The sequence below is a fragment of the Drosophila albomicans genome, chromosome 3 (genome assembly GCF_009650485.2).
Source record: "Drosophila albomicans strain 15112-1751.03 chromosome 3, ASM965048v2, whole genome shotgun sequence".
Classification (NCBI taxonomy): domain Eukaryota; kingdom Metazoa; phylum Arthropoda; class Insecta; order Diptera; family Drosophilidae; genus Drosophila; species Drosophila albomicans.
Genome location: NC_047629.2, coordinates 51,724,989 through 51,748,444, shown reverse-complemented (window position 1 = coordinate 51,748,444; position 23,456 = coordinate 51,724,989). Strand labels below are relative to the sequence as shown.

Genomic DNA, 23,456 nt, shown 5'->3' with positions numbered 1-23,456 from the left:
GGTACAGCTCGCTGTGCTCTCTCACCTCTCTTTCTCTCTCTATGGCTCGTTGTGGCTGTTGGTCTGCTGCAGGGATTGTGTGTGCATGCAATAAGCAAAACAACAACAGCAATTCATGACGACTGCGGCACATGGCGACGGCATCGTTGAGGTTTTCTTCTATGTGTTTTATACTCTCTCTGTGTTTTTTTTTTGTGTGTTGTACAGTAAATGCAAAATACATTGTATGTACTGTGTTGTGATGTTTTGTCTGTCTTTGTGGAAGGGCTCATCTCATTGGGATTCCGTTTGAGATTCACCTAATGGCACAAGTGTTGAGTGCTGGCCCTGCCAAGGATGAGGCGCAGTTTGTACACAAAAAGAAAACAGAAGAAAAAAAAAAAACATCTGTCGCAGAGCAAAATCAAGCAATTGATGCGTCATAACAACTAACCCCACTTCCCAACACCCTAGCTGTCGAGTTAACCCCTTTTGTCTTTCGCCTACCCCTGAGAAAAAGAATACAAAGAGACAAATTCTTTGCCATTTTTCATTTACATGTCACATTCTCATGCGTAGCGAAAGTCAAGGAATTATAAACCAAAAGCTTTAAATTTGTATTTTTTATACGAGTTGACAGGAATTGACATTTCGTCTGCTGCCCACATAATATCAACTTTTATAGGGGTTTCCCCCGCAGATGACACCAAATGTGAACAGAAGCAATTCATTAGAATAGTTGTTAGTGGCAGCTGCTGTTGCACCGCTATGTGGCACAAAAGGTGAGCATGTTATGCGTATCGCATTCCCAAAAAAAAGAATATATAAAAAAACAAACGAAATGTCAGTCAACATAATGACGTATGCTTGTCACGTTTGTCGATATCGAGGATCGAGGTGAGACGATCCTCAGGAAACCCGCCAAATGCCACGCAACGGGGGCGTGCTCAGCGGAAAGAGGGAAGCGAAAAGGAAGTGAATGAGGTAGACAACCAGACGGTGCACATATGTGGCATGCTGCTCTTATTGGTGTTCTTGTTGTTCTTGTTGTTCTCCTTGTTGTCATGTGGGTTGTGTGGGTAATTAACAAGTTCATGTTTAATTTAAATTTGGATCAGTTCGCGTGGGCAACAGGAAGTGCAATGGGATTGTCTTTCCTTCTTTCCTTATAAGTATTCCTCTAGCTATTGACTTGTCCTTCCCTCGTTCCTCTTCATTTCATTGCCAGCTCGTAATTCAATCTATAAACTGTGCGGGGCTTGCCTTTAACCATTTGTTAAGTTCTGCCAAAAAAGAGCCGAAAAGCCGCTTAATGTTTAAGCTCAATTATATGGCTTGTCTACCTCCCTTTCCCTGCCCCTGTCCTTACCATTCCCCCTTGCTGACGCAATTGATTCCTGGCCTAAGCGCCTTGAAGTAGACTATAAAGCAGCAAAGCGCCCAAGCTACAAATTCAAAGCATAAAATGTTATGTGTTCAACATTTTGCGAATTTGCGCAAAACATCATCAAATAAACAAGTAAAAAAGTTAGAGTTGTGGTAACTCGACAGCTGCATACCCGATATTCATATTTGGAGTTGAGAAAGAAATAAAATTGTTAGTTCTTTAACTATTCTTTCATTTGGAAATACTTGAAGTAGAGGAGGAGAACTATCGATGGCACTATCGGTACTATCGATGGTTGGCCACTATCGACACGCTCTCGATAGCAGCGCGCACTCTCGATAGTGGTTAATCGCTATCGTCGATAGTGGTCGATATTTTTTCTTATATCTTTATATACCCGCAACCTCCGTAGAGTCGGAGAGGGTCTTCAGCAAAGCGGGACAAATCATTTCAAATAGGCGTACAAAATTATTGGTTGAAATAAATATATAAATAGCAGTTAAGGTTTACCTAAAAAATAAAAAATCATTCTATTCAAATAATTATTATTCATTATTTTCAGATAAAGATTGGAAAACCAATTTTATATTCTCATATTTTAAATAAATATGGATTACTTCAAAAACTAATTAAATTATGTTCTATTACTGCAATATCGACAACTATCGACGATAGATTTTCCTTGCTATCGTCGATAGTTTATGGAAACTATCAAGCACTATCGATGGCGCAGACTATCGATAGTTCTCCCCCTCTAACTTGAAGTTAGTGTCTGATTACCAACAGGAATTCTTTATTGACATCAATTCATTTACCATTATAAAGACTACTTCTGCTTATATATTCTTTAAGTTATCACATCCTTAGCATACCCTATTAACATCTGCTTTCCGAACATAAAAAACTTTTGCGACCTCCTGCGGTTAGTTTCATATGGAAGCATTCAACCGACGATGGACAGGGCGAGAGCTTACTCATACACCACCCAGTTGGTCAGTGGTGCGATGGCAAGGCAACCACAACAAGGTTCACATTTGTGTTTACTCAACGTGGTGCAAGGGCGAGGCAAGTGCCTGCCTGCCTGTCATTGTTGTGGAGTTAATGGAGCTGCGAGTATTGCGAGTTTCAGGTTGTCTTCGCCTGGACATGAGACCCACTTTAAGTGTTGTTGTTGCAACGAGCCGAGGTTAAGCACCTCAGAAGTAAGGGATGTAAAGAAAGCAGCTCGCTTCAACAAAAAGGGCTTTTTTCCATTGCCAATCAATTTGAAGTAGAGTCATGAATCATTTATACAAAAAAGAAAAAACTTAATCGATACACTGCATTGCACAATGTCGACTTTCTCTAGTTGGAATCTCATTTCGCTGTCGATCACAAGGGTCAGTTGTAGTTGTTTGTGGGTACTTTGGGTTAGGTTCAATGCCTGGTCAAAGATCGAGTATCTGACAGATACATGCAAGTACTTTTGCCTTTAGCATTTACACACACAAAAGAGCCATGGCTGCAGTCTTGAGTCGAAAATGATGCTTGTGAATGGGTCGCTGCATCTTCAACAGCGACAAAAGACAACCATTAAAAGTTACTTAAAATTGTACAACAATTGAGCGAGCGGGCGAGAGTAAGTGTAAGTCCGCTGGCTGTTCATATGGGCTCAGCTCAAGTGAGTGCAGAGAGAATCACAGACAATAGAACAACACGACAACATGCAACAACTGAAACTGTCTGCGACTGCTGGCTGCTGCTGCTTCTTCTACCTTCGACTGCGTCGCCTTTGAAAGTGCGAAAGCAACTTGACAACGGTTAATAATTGACAATCCAATGCAGCTGCAGGCTGCAGCCACATCTACAGCTACAGTTCTCTGCCTCAGCAGCCTCATCATCACGATCAGCGTCTTCATAATGCACAACAAAGTAACAAAGTTAAAGTAGAGGATGATCGACTTTAAGATACTCACTATCTATTTTTAGAGAACTGAGATGAAACTACATATATGTTGATTTAGTACCCCTCTAACTTGAACATTTCATTCAATATTTGATTTCTTATATTCACGCTGAAAAGCAAATTTGAAGTAAATAGCTAGAAGTTTTATGGTCAAGAATGAACAGTTAAAATATCAATACCAATTTATTCTTGGATTAAAAATGATTCTGAGAAAGTTTAACAGTCTTTCTTTTAGCTTACCACTTAGCTAATTTATTGCAGAAGAGATTTAAGAATAGGATATAAAACTATAAATTCAAATTCTTTCTTTTTTCAAAGATGATTCAGTGAAAAATCATTCTTTTCTTTAACTATATGATATTAATTTATTCAAGCTGAGATTTAAGACGTCATACTGCAGAATAGGAAATTAAAATATAAACACACATTATTTTTTTTTTCAAAAATGATTCAGGGAATGCTAAAAAACCCTTCTTTCCTTAAGCTATTGTTTAAGATTTAAGGACTGTTGAAAGACAGCTAATATGTTAGTTAATACATATTCCTTTCTCGGTTCAAGATTCACCCTTCTAATTTTAAACTATGTTGTATTAAGTTATTGGAACTAAGATTTAAGACTAAGAAATTCAAATATAAATCATATTCTTTCTTGTTTCAAAGATGATTCAGAGAAAGATATAACATCATTATGTTCTTTAACTATGTGGTATTAACTTATTGAAGTTGAGATTTAGGAAGTTCACATTTTTTGTTGTTTCAATGATGATTCAGAGAGTGTTAAAACACCCTTTTTTCCTATGACTACAGGGTATAAGAAGCTAAAAGATACTCGTAGTCGCAGTACAGCGCAGTCGTTGCACTTTTAAAGTGTTGCAAGCACTCGAAAAACACCCACTTTGGGGGCCCCCTGGGGGAAAAACGGGAAAACACTCTCTGCCCGACACTGTTTTCAGTGTGGATTGTGATTGCAGGGCGAGAGCTTCAATTGAGCTACAGCGCCAGATTAACAAACACACAGACACACACACACAGAGAGAGACACTCAGACACACACTAAGGCCAAATTGTGGCAAGTTGTTGCTGCAGCCAGGGGCAGGGCTCTGATATTGACATGCTGCATGTAGCAAAGCATCAACTGCCGCAGTTGCAGCATGCAGCATGCAGTTTTTGTCTCGTGTGGGCGGCAGCTTGTCGCCACAGAGAAGAAGATGCACAGCCTCTGAGTCGACTCGATTCGGTTCGACTTGACTCTCGTCTCGATGCTGTTATAAAAATAATATGAAACTTCCTACAATTTGAATGCGTAAATTGTATCTCAAAGATGTGAGCGCCCCTCCAAAAAAAAGCGAGGAAAAGAAAAAAAATATGTAGTTGCCTTTAATGCGACATAATTGATGCACAAAAGCGCGTCCTATTCATGTTTCATTATGCATGCTCGCTGCTCGCTGATTTGATTAACTAACTGCACGAGTGTATGGTGTGTGTGTGTGAGTGTATCTTTCAGATACAGATACAGAGCATTGGGTGGCTGACTGCCTGGGAACAGCGACATTACAACAAACTGCTGCCAATTTATTGATTTTCGCTGCCGTTGCAGTTGTATGCCACTTCAAAAGATACTTTCTGTATCTGAGTAGCACAGAGTGTGCCAAAGAGTGTGTCTGTATGTGTGTGTGAAGGGAGGGGGCGGTGAATTTCATTTTTCAAGGAAGCCCTTCAAAGTTTTGTTTGCTTTATTTTGCAGTTTGGCTGCGGCAGCAGTCATCGGGCCAACGCAGCAACAATTATCCGCTTAGCGTGTTCGGGCCAGTGCCGCAATGGGCAAAGTATCTTTAAGATACAATTGAGTCATAAGTTACTGGCACCCAGCGATCGCTGCGTCGTGGCATAATTAAGCGTTTGCTTCTTCTACGTCTTACGTCTCTTCAACCAACTGACACCACAGCAGAGTGGAAAACTCATTTCCCCCAATTTTAATGGACGTCGACGTCGTGTACAAAACAATTGGTTTCTCATCAAGCGCAGCTCTAATGAAGTTGCCCGCTGCTGCTCATGATCACGATCATGAAGATGTTGTTGATGATGCAGCGCAAAGCCAAATTAAGACTCGAGTATCTGACGGATTGCTGTTGAGCCGACAGCTGAGCTGCAACGTAGAAATAATTACGAAAGGAGAAATACAAAATAAAAAAAAAAGACTGAGACAATCTCAAGCTCGTGCTATTGAACTCGCTGCAAGATATATTTTGTTGAGCCCAACTGTCAGAGAGACTGTGGCAAGCAGCTGATTCTATGGCTTTGGCTGCTGCCAGCTGGATTTGACATTTCTGCACTTGACAATGTGCCGGAAATTGATTTCTTATTGCGCCAGCTGCAAAAAGATACAAAAGTATCTTACAGTGTGCAAAACTATGACTGTGTGTGCAAGTGTGTGTGGGTTGTTGTTGTTGCGAATCGCCAATTGCGGCAAATGAAATGATGCCTCATATTACAGTGAATGTGGCAGCTTCAATGGGGCATACACCACGCTCCACTCGGGTGGTCTCGTTTAATTAAATTGCCAAATGAATCGTCTGCGTGGGTGGCGCTCGATTCTCGATTCCCAAGTCCGAGGATGCAGTTGCATGGATTCAAAAGCTGCTTTAAATGCCGATTCATACAATTTTGTACCCTCTAATTATACAACTGAAAAGGTATGCTAGACGACAGCTAATTGAAGGTAACTTCATTAGATTTTTACATTGTATAAAAAGTTCTTTACATTGCACTCTAAACAAGTTTGTTATACAGCTTTGATAAATATGAAACTTGTTGTTTAAAAAGTTCTTTGAATTGCACTTCGATCAAGTTTGTTATAAAGTTTAGATTGAATTATGTAATTTCTTTTTTCTGATCTCTAAATAGTTCTTTAAATTGCACTCCGATCAAGATTGTTATGAAGTTGATATTAAAATGTAATGTCTTCTTCGATCAAGTTTGTAATAAAGTTTGGATTGAATTATGTAATTTCTTTTTTCTGTTCTCCAAAAAGTTCTTTAAATTGCAATCCGATTAAGTTTGTTATAAACTTTATATTAATATGTAATTTCTTCTTTCTGTTGTCTAAATAGTTCATTAAATTTCACTTCGATCAAGTTTGTAATAAAGTTTAGATAAATATGTAACTTCTTGTGTTTCTAAATAGTTCTTTAAACTGTCCTCTAAACAAATTTGTTATACAGATTTTATAAATATGAAAATTCTTGTGTTTTTGCACTTAAATAGTTGTTTAAATTGCACTCCGATCAAGATTGTTATAACGTTTATTTTAATATGTAATTTCTCCTTCGTTCAAGTTCGTAATAAAGTTTAGATAAATATGTAACTTCTTGTGTTTCTAAATAGTTCTTTAAACTCTCCTCTAAACAAATTTGTTATACAGCTTTGATTAATATGTAACTTGTTGTGCTTTTTGACTTAAAATCTGTTGTCTAAATAGTTCTTTAAATTGCACTCCGTTTCAGATTGTTATAAAGTTTATATTGTTATGTAATTTCTTCTTCGTTCAAGTTTGTAATAAAGTTTAGATTAATATGTAACTTCTTGTGTTTCTAAATAGTTTTTTTAAATTACACTTCGATCAAGTTTAAATTAATATGTAATTTCTTCTTTCTGTTATCTAAATAGTTCTTTAAATTGCACTCCGATCAAGATTGTTATGAAGTTTAGATTAATATGTAACTTTTTATGTTTCTAAATAGTTATTTGAATAGTAAACCTTAAATTTCTTGCAGTTGGTTTCAAAATATTTTAGTTAGCGAGTATCTGAGAGTCTATCAAATTCGCTTGCATACACGATTTTCATTAAAATGTGGATCGAGCGGATGTGAGTTGCAGTTGAAGTTGTTGCAACAGTTTGCCTTATCGCTGTAATGGCCAAGAGAACCGTTCCAATAAGTGCCCAATGGCTTGCATTTAAATGCTAATTTCATCAACTGGCCAACAGACACACTAACACAGACACACATGCACACACACACACGTGCAGTTCCCAATCTTAGTTCCCAGCGCGAGCTCAAGCTCAAGTGTTGAATGTCATTAGCGCTTTGTCGCCTCGAGGTCTGGAAATGGAGTTGGAATTGGAATTGGAGTCGGTGTCGGATTCGAAGTTGAAGTTGCTGAAGCGTGCGAGAAAAACTAACAAAATGCTGTTGCTGTTGCTGCTGCTGTTGTTGCCCTGCACTTCGTTAGCACTTTTGTGAATTGGGGGAAGTATCCGTAAGTGGACGCTTGATGACCGGAAACGACGCAAAGCCAGCTACATGTGTCGACTGCCAAACAAACGCAACGCACACCTGAAAGCAAGTTTTCGTAAAACTCAAAGGCGAGCAAGAGGGCGCTTAATGATGGCATTGGCCTCTCCAGATTTGGCGTGTCTTGGCGGAATTGATTGCTGCTGCTGCTTCGCTGCTCTTTACTCTACTCGACTCCCACTCAAATCGAAAAGAAGTTGAGTTGAAGTGCAGCTGCAGCTGAAGGTGCCACAAAAGAGTTCAGGCCAATTCAAGCGCAAAGCTGTCCAAACTTAACAAGCAAATTGATGCAGTTGCAACTGCAACTGGAACACGCGGGGCATGCAACAGCTACACGGGAATACAAAACAACAACAAATGGGCCAGCGACATGCAATTTTTAAATCGCAGATGCTACGACAACAACAGCAACATTTAAAAATAGCTGCATGTCACCAACAGCAGCAGCAGCAGCGGCAGGAACAACAACAACAATTACGGCAACATCGATGTGGCAATGAAGCAGAAAGCGAACTGTTGCAACAACAGCAACATCAACAACAACAAAGCACTGGCAAAAAAGACACAATCTCATCAGGCGCAGGAAAAACAAACACAACATTCGGCTAGACAGGCACAATTAATGCGCTGCAATTGTGAAATTATTGACAAGAGATAGAATATATAATATATACTCATTTGTAAAGTCGGAAAAGTTTATATATAACACATCCTAAAGTTTACAAAATGCAATTGTGAAATTATTAAGAGAAAGAATATATTTATTCTTTATTTATAATTTTAAATTTTCAAAAAAAAAATTAGACATTAAAAATTGCTGAAGTTTCAAGAATTATCTGGTAATTACGATTCCATATTTCAATATAAATATAAGACGATGGCGTCTTCTAGATCGAAAAGCAGGCTTTGTCCACTTTATTCCCTCAGTCTTCGATAATCGAGAAGTCTTTGACATATACAGAATAATCTTGTCAGGACCAATTTCCTATTACTTTATTTAAGAGTCAATGAACTCAGCGACAAAACTACCATTGGCTCTTATAAATTGTTTTCACATTTCGTCACAGAGATTTCTTTATCTAACAAATTGTGTTTTAAGTGGAAGAATAACATATGTATGTTGAACGAAATGAAATTATTATTATTTATTTACTATTTCCGAATATGTTTTCTTTAACACATTACAAAGTTTAAGATAAGAATTTTCAGAAATAAAAAACATGTTTGCAAAGATACATTAGGGTTGTTTCGTTACCATTTCTTAAGTTTAATTGATGTATGTTTTTCTCTTTGTAATCTTAAAGATATCTTTTCCATTGGAAATTCAAATAGTTTTAGACTAATTTCTTTTTATATTATTTTTGATAACTAGCACTCAACTTCAAAGTTTCCTAAACATTTCAAGCTTGAAATTTATGTTTGAAATTTCATTTGAAAATGTTTTAATTAATATCAACGGAATGATATTTTTAATTTTCCACGAGACTGTGTGCAAAATTTTTATTCACAACAATAGAAAAATTTAAAAATAGCAACATCAGGAACAACATCGATGTGACATTGAAAACTGTTGCAAAAATAGCACAACAATAAATCATGGGCTAAAATAATTTTGGCAAATAAAACCAATTAAAAAAGCTATAGTCGAGTGTGCTCGACTGTAAGATACCCGCTGCCCAATGTGAATAAATGCAAATGCGGTATTATTCCTTAAATATATCAAATTAATATACCACAAAATTACTGAGATATACCAAAGGCTATAATTGATTATTATTGATATAGTGCTACATTCAAAATATGTCATAGACAGCAAAATATACCAGATATTAAGACCCGTAGTAAGTAAGCGTAAAGAGGTATATTTTGAATGTATGTATGTATGTATGTATACTTATTATAGCCTTTAGTATATTTTTGTACCTTTGCGGTATATCAATTTGGTATATTTCAAGATTAATACCTCACTGTTTTGCTTTTATTCAAAATACAAGAGAGTATCTTATCTCACAGTTGAGCACACTCGACTGCAGCTTTCTTACCTATTTCAATCTTTACTAGATGTTTTCTATTATGTATTACATTTTTCTTAGACTAATTTCTTTTAGCATTACTTTTAATAACTAGCACTTTACAGTTTCCCACAATTTAAAGCATGCCATAATCACATACATTTGAAATTGAATTTAATATTCTCATTTAAAATAAACAGAATGATATTTTTAGTCTCCCACTTTTGTTGCCTTTCCTTGTGGCAATGTTTCGTGTATTGATCAATAAATATTTGGCACACAGCCTCGCACAAAATTCGCGAACAATGTGTTACCGAGTGAAACCTCTGCCCGACTCCTTGGTCAGTCTGGGCGAGGGACCCCACTGGGATGCTGCCAGGCAGAGTTTGTACTATGTGGACTTGCCTGTGGGTGGCTTGCTCCGCTACGATTACAGGGAGAACAAGGTGTATAGGACACAGATTGAGGGAGAGAAGCTGGCCAGCTTTGTGCTGCCCGTGGAGTGCAACTTGCAGGAGTTTACCGTTGGCTGTGGTCGACGCACTGTAATCGTCAACTGGGATGGAGTCGCCCCTTGTACCAAGGTGAGGCGCACGCTGTTCGAGGTGCAGCTGGACAAGCCACAGAATCGCTTTAATGACGCAAAAACCGATCCGAGTGGACGTCTCTTTGCAGGGACTATGCTCTATGGACCCGAGGAGTTTGAGCGACGTGAAGGAGAACTCTATCGCTGGCAAGCCGGTGGCAAAGTGGAGCTGGTAAAAAGCGACGTTGGCATTTCCAACGGACTCGCCTGGGACAAGAAATCTAAAAAGTTCTACTACGTGGATACCACCGACTACGAGGTCAAGTCCTATTGCTATGACATTGAGACCGGCTGCATTGACAAACCCAAAGTGATCTACAATTTTCGCAAAACCAGCCCCAAGGATCATATTCAGCCCGATGGCATGACCATCGATACCGATGGCAACATCTATGTGGCCACTTTCAATGACGCCGCCGTCTATAAGATTGATCCAAGGTGCGGCAAGTTGCTTCAAAAGATCAAGCTGCCCACTATGCAAATCACTTCAGTTGCGTTTGGCGGACCCAATTTGGATATTCTCTATGTGACCACAGGAGCCAAGCACGGAGAGCCTGCACCAGCTGGCACCACCTACCAGGTGATGGGACTCAATGTTCAAGGCTATGCTGGCGTCAATCTTAAGATCTAATTCCAAAGTTAACTTTGAAAAATACCACGTATAACATTGAGCAAAACAAAGCGGCGAATTCAGAAAGTTTGAAAGTGCAAGGGTCTAGTGCAGTCTATACAAGTTAGTGACTATAAAAATTTATGTTTGTGATAGTTCTTTATGTCACTTGTATTCATATTGGAATTTGTATATTGTAGCAGAAATACATAACAAAAAGTATTTTAATATGTAAATAAGATAGAAAGATATGATAGAGAGAGATGTGCCGGAAAGATAAGAGTGCAGGGTCTAATGCAGTCAATACTTGTCTGTTGCCATAATTATCTATTTTTTTTGGAATTTCTTATAGTCACTTGTTACTTATGATGGAACTTGCATATTATAACCGAAATTGCTAACATAAAATATTGTAACACGTAAATTAAATAATATATAGATCGAAATATACAGGAGTATGACAGCTGAAGGGTCTACTGCAGTCAATACTTGGTCTTATTTCAGTTTTATATGTAGTTATATGACTTCAGCATAGGCAATAATTGCTCGTTGTCATATTGCATTTATATATATATTGTCATTTAGTAGGATATAAAATATTCTAGCAAGTAAATGAAAGGGTCTACGACTGTCAACTCTTGGTCTTACAGCAGTTTTACATTTATGTGTAGTAACAGGCTTTAGTAATAGGCGTTAGTTGCTCAGTCACATTCCATTTATACATTACAATTTAGTATGCTACAAAATGTTGTAATAAGTACTGAAGTTAATACTAGTAAGTGGCAATTGTTATTTATTTTTGTTTGTACTCAATTATGAATTACTCATATTATACCGAAACTTATTATAAATGTTATAAGTCAAAGTTTCAACAATATTTGTTGGTATCATAAGTTCAAATAATGAATATAGTAGTTATTACTTACCAGCGTAAATCCAAGTTTTTAAAGTCTTTAAAAATGGTTTCTGAAAAGAAAGAAAAAAATATGTATGGTGAAATATCTCCCTTAACAAAATAAGTAAATAACAACTCATTAAATAATAAAGTCTAAATTTGTTGAATAGGTAGCAAATCATTAACATTATTTGCCTAATCACTCTTAATTAATACCGAGGCAACAAACCGACCGAGGGATGAGCATAGCCCAGTTAGTGTACCGCCCAAGATGCTTGCCTTGGGCTGATCGTGACATGGCGATGGCTTTGATAATGCGCCCACCAATTGGCCCAACGGATGGCGATGCCAACATCGCGAGTTGCATATTTTGCGCTGTCATTGCTCAGGCGGCGGCAACTACAACATGAAGCTGACGATTAGAAAGGATGACAAAACAGCAAACAACAACAGCAAGTTGGGATGAAGTGGAAGTGAGGGAGTTTCGAGTCTCGAGTAGGACCGTGGCATGTGCGTGATGCGCATGAGCGGCGCGTCATTGCGCCTTAAATGGGAGCAGAGAGCTTCAACTGCAGCTACAACTGCAACTGCAGCTTGACGTGCGCCCTCCTCGTTGATGCAGGGAGGAAGCACTGCAATTTTTAGACATTTCTCATTGTTTTGTGGCAGCTCTTTTTTTTGTTGTATTTTATGTTGTTGCGAATGCGCAGCGATGCGTTTATTAAAAGCAACAATATAAACAAAAAACGTAATAAAAATAAGATAGAATAAAAAGAGAGATTGCGGGGAAGAGAGAGAGAGAGAGAAACAGGCAGTTAGCAATGACAACAAGCAGCGTCAATGTTGGGGGTGCTCTATGGAAAGGGAACCCAATTCGGAAACATTACAAGTACTACTAAGACTTGACTAAGAGATACCTGTTCTGCAACATTATTAAATTCTTCATCCAACCATAATTGATTGAATGTAAAAGCTAAAGAAGAACCCAATTTTGGCGTACCTAGTTCTTTAAACCTTTCGGGACTACTGGGACAATACGTTCCAGCAATTTTCCAACTTTCGTATTTTCATTAATTTAAAAGGGATTGCTTTTGTGAACTATTCTATACGTAGCTTTCAGTGTCTATTTCACAATGTAAACACAAAAGTAACGGTAAACATCGGCATGTATATTCAAAATTGACGACGAATTTCACAACTTCGGTAAGCTTCAAAGTCCACACTGTTTGGGGTTTTTCCTGTGAGAAAAATGTCCCACCAAAAATACGTATTGGGATTATATGTCCCAGGATAAAAGAACGATTTATAGATTTTTAAGTATGCGGTGCATATTTTTTAGCCACCTTTCATAATATGCATTTGTTTTTAAAACATCTGCCCCAACTATCTTGGATTTTAAAATAAACCTCCGTCCCGAAAGGGATAAGTATTCCAACTTATAAAGGCAGACATCGGAATGTTCTCTACAATCACAAACTAATAATACCCTTCTCTACTCTGAGTACCGGGTATAATGTTGACGAAGCCAGGTCCAGGTTTGTTTCGTTCCCCCAGTCAGAAATTGTCGTTGCCTTTTTTGGCCAGTCGCATTTTAATCGCGCACTGAAAATCAAAGGCGAAAAGTGGCCAACAACAACAACAATCTGGCTGCAACAACAACAACGAGTGCAACTGCAACAGCAGCAGCTGCAGGCATTTCGGGGTCGCTGCAGTTTGAATGTCGAGGACCATAACTCTTTGGGATCTCCCGTCTCCATTTGACGTTTCCCTTTTGTGAATTATTGAAATTACGCAGTTTCTGCGATTGATCTGCCACAAGCAGCAAGAAGAGGAAGAGGAGGAGGAGAAAGGGAAGTTATAGGAGGAGAGACACGAGGTAGTTGCACAGTCAGTAACCGGGTCTCGAGTGACGCTACAAGCAATCAATCAATCACAGCAATAGTCAAGATATCGGCGCAGTCTCGTCGTTTTACATTGCAGCTACCGTTTAAAGAGAGACCAACAGAGAGCAAAATCATCTCAATGCAGAAGAAGCACGCGATTTATCGATGGTCACGTCACGAACTGGACGAAACGGTCACGTGAGACAAATGCCCAGGGCGTGCCTCTCTATTCAGAGTCATCCTCAAACGGAAACACTTAATGGATATCACATGCTACAGATTAACAACTGCCAGACATTCGATACTTGAGTGAATAGCTTTCATCAACTTGGGGTGTCAGTAGCTGCAGTTGTATTTATAGATGACATCAGAAAATAATCTAATCTTCGATATAACAAATTTAACAAAGTTGCATACTAATGCCTCTTATTTGTAACAGATGAAACAAATTAACAAGTCGAGATAAAATCGATTAGCTAACTTACAAGCTGCTCATTCGTTTTAAATATCTTATTTAAATAAGTCTCACGAATCCAAGTTGAAGTAGCTGTTGAAATCAAATCAAGTCAAAAAGTTCCCACTTCCATTCACGTCTTTTCTAAATCAAACTCATTTATACTTTTATCTTAATTAATGCAAATGCTCAACTTCACTCTATTGCCCATCGATTTGTATCAATTTCTTTTCCAACTCATCCACATAAACAATGCTTCGAGCCTAGCAACTCAGTCTGAATATCCCACAATTGTTTTGCATCGTAAAATCATAAACGAAGCTTATTAGAAATCCCTTCAAATCAAATTTCGCAATTTAGCCATAAACAAAGCTTATTAGAAATCCTCATTCAGAACAAGGGATCCATCCATACTCAACAACAGATTGTTTTGCTGATGCTATCAAAATTGAGACCAAGAAATAAAAAAAAAAACGCGTCGAATTTTGCGCTGACTAAAAATAACATTTAAGTTGCTTTTTTTTTGTGTTTTTGTGTTGATCCCCCTCAAAGGAATTCCATGAAATTAAAATGAAAACAAAACTGAGCTGCAACTGTAGGGAGGATGTGATTTTAGTACAGAAAAATGGGGGGAAGGGACTCCAAAAGAAACGTAACGAAATGAAAGTCTCCCCCATTAATTGCCCGGCCAGAAAGCCAGAAAGAAAACGCCACAAAATCTCTGGCAATGGGAATGGGAACGGTTCTGGGCAGGTTATTATGATATGTCAGCAGCATTTTGGGCAGAGCATTTAATTCCCTGGAAAATACTTGCGTGAGGAATTTCGAGTGCGAAAGCAACAACACAAAAATAACATAAAACAAAACAAAACGAAGAATAAAGTAAAAAGGTTTTTAAACAATGAAATGGCCAATTATGACAAATTTTCAAATGAATTTTAATGTCCAGTTGGGAATGAGAGAGAGGCAGAGGGAAGAGCACTCTCTGGAGCACTTGAGGGCCGCTCAACGGCATCATTAGCACCCGAAAATGTCAAGTGGCATGTCAAGCGACGCCTCTTGCTTCTCCCTCCCCTTAGAACTCCTCCTCTTCGTCGTCATACTCGTAATGATGGCATTTTGTCACACGCTGCTGGAGCTGGCAGACTGAAGTGGAAGCTTTTGGTCTATACTTGGCTCATTTTTAATGATTTTTAAATCGCTTTTCATGTCTTAATTGACATCGCTCTCCGTTTGCTCTCCGCTTTTCTCATCTCTGGCAAAAAAAGGCAATCTCGCTCGGGCATTTAGCCTAGATTCAGGCTGCAGCAATCTTCAAGTTCACATTGTGGGTCAGCTGGAAGTCAATTTGCCTCGATCCTTGCATTATCAGCAATTACCCAGCCAGCAGTTTTCACGACTTTTTTGTTCCGTTCTCTCTCTCGCTCTCTGTGTACAAGTGGAACAAATTTATTTGCCCGGTACCAAACAACCATTAACAATTTTTCTAGCGACTAATCTTTGCATCTTGGCATTGGCCCCAGTCGCCAGCCAGCCAGGCAGCCAGCTAGGCAGCTAATGCTTTTGGGCTGCCAGTTGGTTTGGCTCATAATTCACCCACCAATAACCGACGGTCATGTTCAGGGGCGAAATCTGATCGCGCCTCTTCGTTTGGACTTTCCATTAGGATAAATTGCTAAAGAAAATTGCACATGGAAAATGTGCAATGTATAAAAATGTCAAAGATCGGATCGCAGTCGCAGTGGCAACTTCACTCTGCGCTAGATTAATGATCGTGCAACGGGGCAACTGCGAGGATTACGAGTACGAATATTGCGATTCAGTTTGGTAGCCTCCGCTCTAATGACGTCATTATGAGCACAGCACACAGCACGTGCTCTCTGTCTCTCCTCCATTCCAATTGCCAAATGAACAAGAAGCTCTAGGCCTTTTCTGGCAACGACTTCACGAGTAGCATTCGCTCTGACTCTGGCTTTGTGGTTGCTGCCTGGAAGCCCAAACAGCCGCATGGCTAAATATATAATATACAAAACGAAAAAAAGAAATTCAAATTTATATTCAAATTTTTCTCTCTGCCCCCGACAATGAGGGGGTGTCAAGTTTCATGAATATGCAAATTAGAGAGCCACAGAGAGCCGCATGGAAAGCCATCACCCCATTTGCCATGATGATATATGGACAGGAGACGCAGCATGGAATCAGCAGCGTGCATGAGTTGTAAATAAATTTATTGCGTACGCAGATTTTCGTTGTCTCTGTTTGCTTGTTTTTAATACCCCGCAATTATGGTCTGAAAATTGTTTATTTCCATCGATAAAACACTTTTGCATTTCGATTATAATGAGCCACATATAGGGAATATCTAAGGTGTGAATAACAATATAATGTGGCGTTTATGTGCTGCTAAACGATAAGAGGAAGTTGAAGTACTATTATTAAATTTACACTTGGTGATAATTAAATTGTAAGCACACTTTAAGTTCATAAATGTGTTTACGCTTTACAGGGTATTTTAGAGTACTTCAATACACTTGAATTCAATTAAAGTAATAACATGCAAACACTCTTGAATATTGCTAACCTTGATTGTCGACATTTTTAATATCAAAATATCAATTAAAATTGAAGTTACAAGTTTAGAGGGTATTTTAAAGTTGAGTGTACTCAACTGTCACAGTTTCCCATTTGTTTTATGGTGCGTTCATGCGCAGCTATGAGCAAGAAGCAGAGTTACTTCCATGTAGCACGGAGCACTTGTGGCATATGAATTATAACAAGTAAGAATGCTACAGTGCAGTGTGCTCGACTGTGAGATACCCCACAAAAGGGAAGCAATGCGAAAACGGTGTTATCACTAAAGTACATAAAAAAAATATACCAAAGAAATAGTAAAATATACCAAATGTTATATTTAGGGTCGGAACTACACTCTTTTGCTTGTATACCAAATAAATATACTCAAATATACCAAATGATATATTTTGCGTCGGAAATGTCTTTTTTGCTTATAAATATACCAAAGAAATACTCAAATATACCAAATTTAGGGTCTGACATAATTCATGTTGCCTGTTTTACCAAATGAATATATCGAAAATATATTCAAGTATACCAAATGCAATATTTATGGTCGGAGATGCCAACTTTTGCTTGTAATACAAAAAAAAATACTCAACTATATCAAATGGTACTTTTAGAGACGGAAGCACTTCATTTTGCCTGTAATACCAAATAAATATATCCAAAAAAATATACTCAAATATACCAAATGCTATAATTGCGATCGAAAATGCCTGTTTTTGGCAGTAATGCCAAATAAATATACCGAATAAAATATTGAAATATACCAAATACCAAATAAATATACCGACAAAAATACTTAATTATACTAAATGCTTATTGTCTGTTATATTTATTTCCTGTAGGCACAAAATGATAATACCCCTCTACCCCATGAATAGCGTGTATAAAAAGCGTGCAGTCTGAGTTGGATAATGCTCTAGTATAGGAAATTTGTCCACATTAATGTATGTTGGGTGATTATTAAAGTACAGGTTTGGGAAAGTGTCCCTAGGACGCTTGACGCAGAAAGCTAAAGAACTGACAACTAAACAAATCCCAGAAGATGTTGTCATAAGAAGTCAGGTTCGTTTGATCTGAGGACGAAGTGCAACTGCTCTTGACAGGATTGAAAGAGTTGGGATGCCTGCACGTGAATGCTTGGTGCTCGTATCACAAAACGAATGAGGAGACTTTTAATTGCCTGAGAGAGCAGACGACGAGATGAGACGAAGCAGCGCAATTGAGTTGAGTTGAGTTGAGTTTTGTTGGCCATGGTCAGGTCATGTTTGGCATCTGGTATTTGGAACTTTGGTATTTCAATAATAGCATTTGCTGCGATAAACCTAATTGATTGACTGGTCAGTCGAGGTGCTGATAATATTTATACCACGTTCAGCAGCGAGCAGCGAGCAGCAGCAATTTAATTGCATTTTCCACAAGCGCAGAATGTCGGGAGCAATAACAATGCTGTCTGGATGCATTTTCCACGCTTTAACATTGTTGTTGCCGTTGCACGTTTCTTGGCCCGGCCATTACATAAACCATAAGCACCAAGTACAGCATCTTGACTAGAGATGCGGCTGTTGCCTAGCCCATGTTCTGGTCTCTCTCTCTCTCTCTCTCTCTCTTTAGCGGAGTAGAGTGCAGAGCACATCGCTTGTTTATGCCACTTCTGGGTCATTTTCACAGTTTGCTTTCTTGGGTCGTCTCTTGCTCTGAAGTAAATTATCTGCTGTGCAGCAACGGTAAATGTGATGCACTTCAGCAATCTCCTCCAATTCCCTCAGCTGAACAACAAGTGCAACGTGGCACATTTTCAAAGTTTTTAGCAAAAGCAAACTCACGATTTTCACCCCAGGGGAGGGCAAAGCAGCCACAGCCAAAGCCAAAGCCAAGCAAAGGCGGGAGGCCTAAAAGAAAAACCCGCCAGGCAACTTTTTAATGCAGGATTATCCATGGCAACCACAACACTAACAACAACAAGATGAACTCCAGCAGCAGCAACAACAGCAACAACAACTGGCAACTGCATCCCATCAACTGGAGCGCCCTTACTTTGACTCGTTGCTGCTGCTGTTGTTGTTGTTGTCAACAAACTTTCAACTAGGAAGCAAAAGCAACAAAAATCTGAATCTGAATCTGAACAGCCGGCGCCAGTTGAATGAACTCCGCGCCAAAGCTGGAAGCTGCTGCTCCACAGCTGAAAAATGGTTTAGTTTCTTTCGTTTTTTTGCGCGTTTGTTTTTGTTGCTGGGCCCTGCCACAGGTAATGATGATGTTGCCACAGCTCCCTGTGAAAGGAAACGAGGCAAAACGAGGCCAGCGCGACGGGGCGACGACGACGACACCAGGCCAGACACACACACAAGCACACACAAACAACCAAGCACACACACAACTCACGAGGAGCAGAGCAAAGCGAACAAAGCGTCAGCAGGAAACGGGCCACAATAGACAACATGGTACCTAACAGACAGGCAACACACAGGAACTGTGCGCTGCGCCTCTCGTTGTGCCTCGTTGTGGTTGCCTTAATCCACAATCAATAGAAGAAACACAACGCTCAACCGAGCGCAAATAATTCCCCAAGAAAGCTGCAGATTTTGTGCGATCCAAATTGATAGAGGCATGCCCAGGGGGAGAGAAGCGGGCGGGGAGAATGTGGGCAGCAGAGTGTGGACTATGAACAGGAAGGGGCCACAGAGAGAATGGTGCATTTCAACACATGCCGCCAAGTAGCAAAAGGCAGCAATGACCACTCAACAGCAGCAGCAACAGCAACAACAGCAGCAGATCCACATCCACTGCCAGTAGAAGAGTGCGCCCATTTGTAACTCAATGGCGTGTAAAATAGCTGCCGGGCACTTGGACAAGCGGACGGAATGGCCACATAAACAGAGCAGCAGCAGGCAGTCGTTAGAGATGAGCTTTGTCTTGAGATCGCTCTGCGATCTGGCTATGATCGATAACAGTTACAATAAGAATGAAATGCTTGCCTATCATGTAAGTTGTTTGATATAACTTTTAAGTGTTATAAACAAACTTTCATTGTTGATTTAAATTGTTCATACGAATACTGATCATGTATATATGAATACTGATCATGTAAGTTGTCTGAAAGGATTTTGATCATTCCTTGCTTATTAATCTTAGTGATCGTGTATAATTCTTGTTATCTCGCATAGTTTAAAGTGATAATAAAGGTGAAATGAATACTGAGCTTGTAAGTTGGTGAAAGGATTTTGATCTAACTTTTAAGTATCATAAACAAACTTTCATGGTTCGTTTAAATTTAATATAATTTCTTGTTTGTTAAGCTTAGTGATCGTATCCAATTGTTACCTCGCATAGTTTTAAAGTTGTCAATCTGCAAGCAAGTTTTTGAGTCAGTATTCATAAGTATGATAAATACAATTGACAGAATGAAAATGATTCCAAAATCTTTACATTACTTCTTGCTTGTTAATCACAGTTATCGTGTCTAATTCTTGTTGTCTCGCATAGTTTTAATGTTGTCAATCTACAATACTTTAAAAGTTCGTTTTTCAGTCAGTATTCATAATTAATGATAAAGACAATTGACATAATGAAAATGATTCCAAATCTTTCTAATTTTGCGTAGGAATGCAGTATTCCTACTTATAATAAATCTCTTTAAAGTGGAAGGAATTGAATCTTTACTTTACTGATTAAGTACATCTCAATATATATTTTACTTATGATACATCTTTTGAATTGAGAGGAATTGATTCTTTACTTTACTGATTGTATATAAATCAGAAATGTTATAAATCGCTACCCTCTTTTAAAATCTGCCGAACTTGATAACAATAAAGCTAGCTAAAATAGCAGCAGCGATAAGTGACTACATTTATCGATAAGCTAGCCTAGATGCTGCGCATCTCTAGCTCTTGATCTGAAGTGTGATCGAGTGTCGGTTGTTGTTGTTGGTATTGTTGGTGCTGCAGGAAAGCAGCTGCCGTTCATTTCGATCCCGATCTTCAGTTTCATCTCGTTCAGCTGTTGATGATGATGATGATTATGATGTACACACTCTTTTTGTTGTTGTTGCTGCACTGTGCTAAAATTTAATAAGTGCAAAAATAATCGCTCGCTTTATGTAAGCTCCTAATGATTGTGCTTTGGCCTATTGTTGTAGTTGTTATAGTTGTTGTTGCTACTCTAGCCATTGTTGTTGCTGTAGATGCATTTGCCTGTGCAGGGTTCAATGAACTGCGCTTGTTTCTGCTGCCCGAATGAGTTTACATGTGTGTGTGTGTTTGTATGTATGTAATTCAAAGCGAAATTATAATGTTGCAAATTGGAGCTCAGCAACGAGAGCCACAACAAAAAAAATATAAAACCAGTTGGAGTTAAAGCTACGTAGTACATCTGCCCCCCTTTTTTCGCTTTTTCCTTCTACCAGCGAAACGCGCGTAAAATAATTTTTTATGACACGTAGAGTTCTTGTCGCAGTTGTTGTTGTTGTCGCAGTATTTGTTGCTCTTGTAATTAAATAATGTTAAGTCGAGCTGTGAGCAAAGAGAGTTGACAAACTGACACGCGAGCTCCGCTTCTGGTCAATTTATGCTTTGGGGCGGTAACTGAAGAAGAAACAAGGAGGAAGCGACACGATTATGGGAAGCTACTCGATTTGTGAGTGTGTAAAAATAGTTTCCGACAATGTGACTGGGCGGTAAATTGAGTGCCATGATGCACTTGACATCCCAGCCCAATTGGATGCATAATTTGATTAGGCATTGCGTGCAGTTTACGAAGAGAGAGAGAGAAAGAGAGAGTTTATTGTGGCATGCAACAAGCAGTTGAGATCATGATATGAAGATCATACAAGGTTCAAGTTGTGTCTGCGTTCTCGGAAAATACTAAGTTATCCCCATTAATTTAAGTTGAGTACTTATTGTGCACTTTTCAATACGAACTGATAAAATGGGAGTAAGTATCACAATTGAAATATCATCGAAAACAAATTGGCTGCACATTAGAAACGCATAAAACTTCATTAAGTTTGTATTCTTCAGCACAAACTCGCGACGGCAGTTAACAATTAACTTGGGAGATATGAGGCAACAGATAGTGGAAAGAACCCAACCTGGAGAGTGTGAGAGGAGCAACAACAACAACAACAACAGTCACAGCTGCGCCGCTTGAGTGCATCCGACAAACAACTGCAATGAATTGCAATGATAGAGACAGCAGGCAGTCAGCATACTATAAAAAACAAAAAACAACAAATAAAAAAAAAAAGAGTTGAAATAAAACTAGAAGCAACAACACGGCGAAACAACAATAAAATATTATACAACAATGAGTTGGCCTCGCTGTCTTTCTGTCTGTCCACTTTTCTCTCTCGCAACTCGCTTGAAGTTTTCGCTCGTCAGCATTTCCCCCACTACAACTACAACTCCAGTTCCAGGTTCAACTCCAACTCCGACAGCGAATACAGTGGGGGTTAGCAAAGCGCGCATGAAATTTGATTCTCGGAAGAGTTCATTTCTTGCTTACCGGGAAAGTTGCCAGGTAATGAAATTTACTGCCCAGCTACGAGAATGCTGCTGTACTAACTTCATTAAATTACAAAGCAACATACAGACATACATAGTTGTTGAGTGTTGCCCCATAGCGCTGCCTGTCTGTGCAGGGTTGCCAGGGGTTACCAAATGATCTAACAAACACGCCGTTCGACCGCCCACCAAGCTAACTAACGGCACTTTGGGGAGTTGCGCCTTATTCAAAATAGAAAAGCACCAAAAACAAAACTGGGAACCAGGGAAATATGCAAGCCATTAGAGTGCAATAACATTGAAACATTCAATAATGGGCGATGGCACAACTTGTAAATTTGATTTTCCCAAACGTTTTTCATTGCCAAGTTCTTGCTTCTTTTTTTTTTTTTTTTTTTTGGCTAGCCATCGCATTGAGTTGTTATTGTCCGTTGTCATCGTCATCGTTGTCATTGTCATTGTCATTGCATCCCCGTGGGATCTGCAGAATGTGCTCCCCAGAAATTGGCAGACCCTCAACGAGCTCTACACATGTTAACCGAGCATTGTAGCCTTTTTTCTTTGCCCTTTTGTCTTTTTTGTTGTCTGCCTGGGAGGATAATGCATTGATTTCTGGCCTTGCTTCTGCTGTCCATGGAAGCGTGAAGTAAGACAGAAGCCCTCGACTAGGGTGCGCCCAATTGTTTGTTATCCCCCCGCCCCCAACACTCCACACAAGCCAAATACCTTGTCTCATTCCACTGTTTCATTCCCTGTCATTTCTCTCTTTTTGCACAGAAGCTGCACAGGCGGGGGAGGCGTCAAGTATGGCTATAAAGCAGCTGGTTGGGCTTTTGTTTGTCGTTTCCATTGATGCAGCAGCAGCCTGCGCCATGCATTCATTGTATTTATGTAATTGCACATGATGCAATTGATTCGATCGAAATATCACAACAATTTCACAACAGCCAATTGCAATTGAATTGCACAAAGTATCGATGCCAATAAGCATGTGAGTATTGCTAGTGCTTTACTAACCTGTCTTTTCCAACACTGCAGCTGCTCCTTCTGTATCCCTTTAATAACTTCCAACACACACACACACACACACTTAAGTACACAACGATACTGCAATCTATTTAGCGCGTTGCTGGTTTAATTAGCTAATTCACTGGGTTGCTTTTATTAGCAGCTGTTATCCTTTATGCTTTTAATAATTTATATTAACAAACCGACGCGTTACAATCAAAGTAAATGCACTTGCCGCGCGACGCGCAAAAAACTAAACTTGCACCGATGCCAACCGCAAAACGAATAAAACGAAACGACAAAACAGGCGCGCAACACAAA

At 39.1% G+C, this 23,456-nt stretch overlaps 2 protein-coding genes across 2 annotated transcripts in view; one reads left to right on the top strand and one right to left on the bottom strand.

The window, feature by feature from the left end:
* LOC117571131 (neurotactin) overlaps positions 1 to 23,398 on the bottom strand; it is a 36,228-nt gene extending 12,830 nt beyond the window's left edge. The window contains exons 1-2 of the mRNA XM_034253133.2: positions 23,145 to 23,398; positions 11,738 to 11,777 (exon numbers count right to left, since the gene is read on the bottom strand). The gene's annotated coding sequence lies outside the window, so the exon portion shown is untranslated. The remainder of the gene's footprint in view (positions 1 to 11,737; positions 11,778 to 23,144) is intronic.
* LOC117571135 (regucalcin-like) lies at positions 9,745 to 11,033 on the top strand. The gene has a single exon (XM_034253137.2). It carries the CDS (start codon positions 9,861 to 9,863, stop codon positions 10,830 to 10,832), a length of 972 nt encoding a protein of 323 aa, XP_034109028.2. The 5' UTR covers positions 9,745 to 9,860; the 3' UTR covers positions 10,833 to 11,033.
* Positions 23,399 to 23,456: the final 58 nt, after the last annotated feature.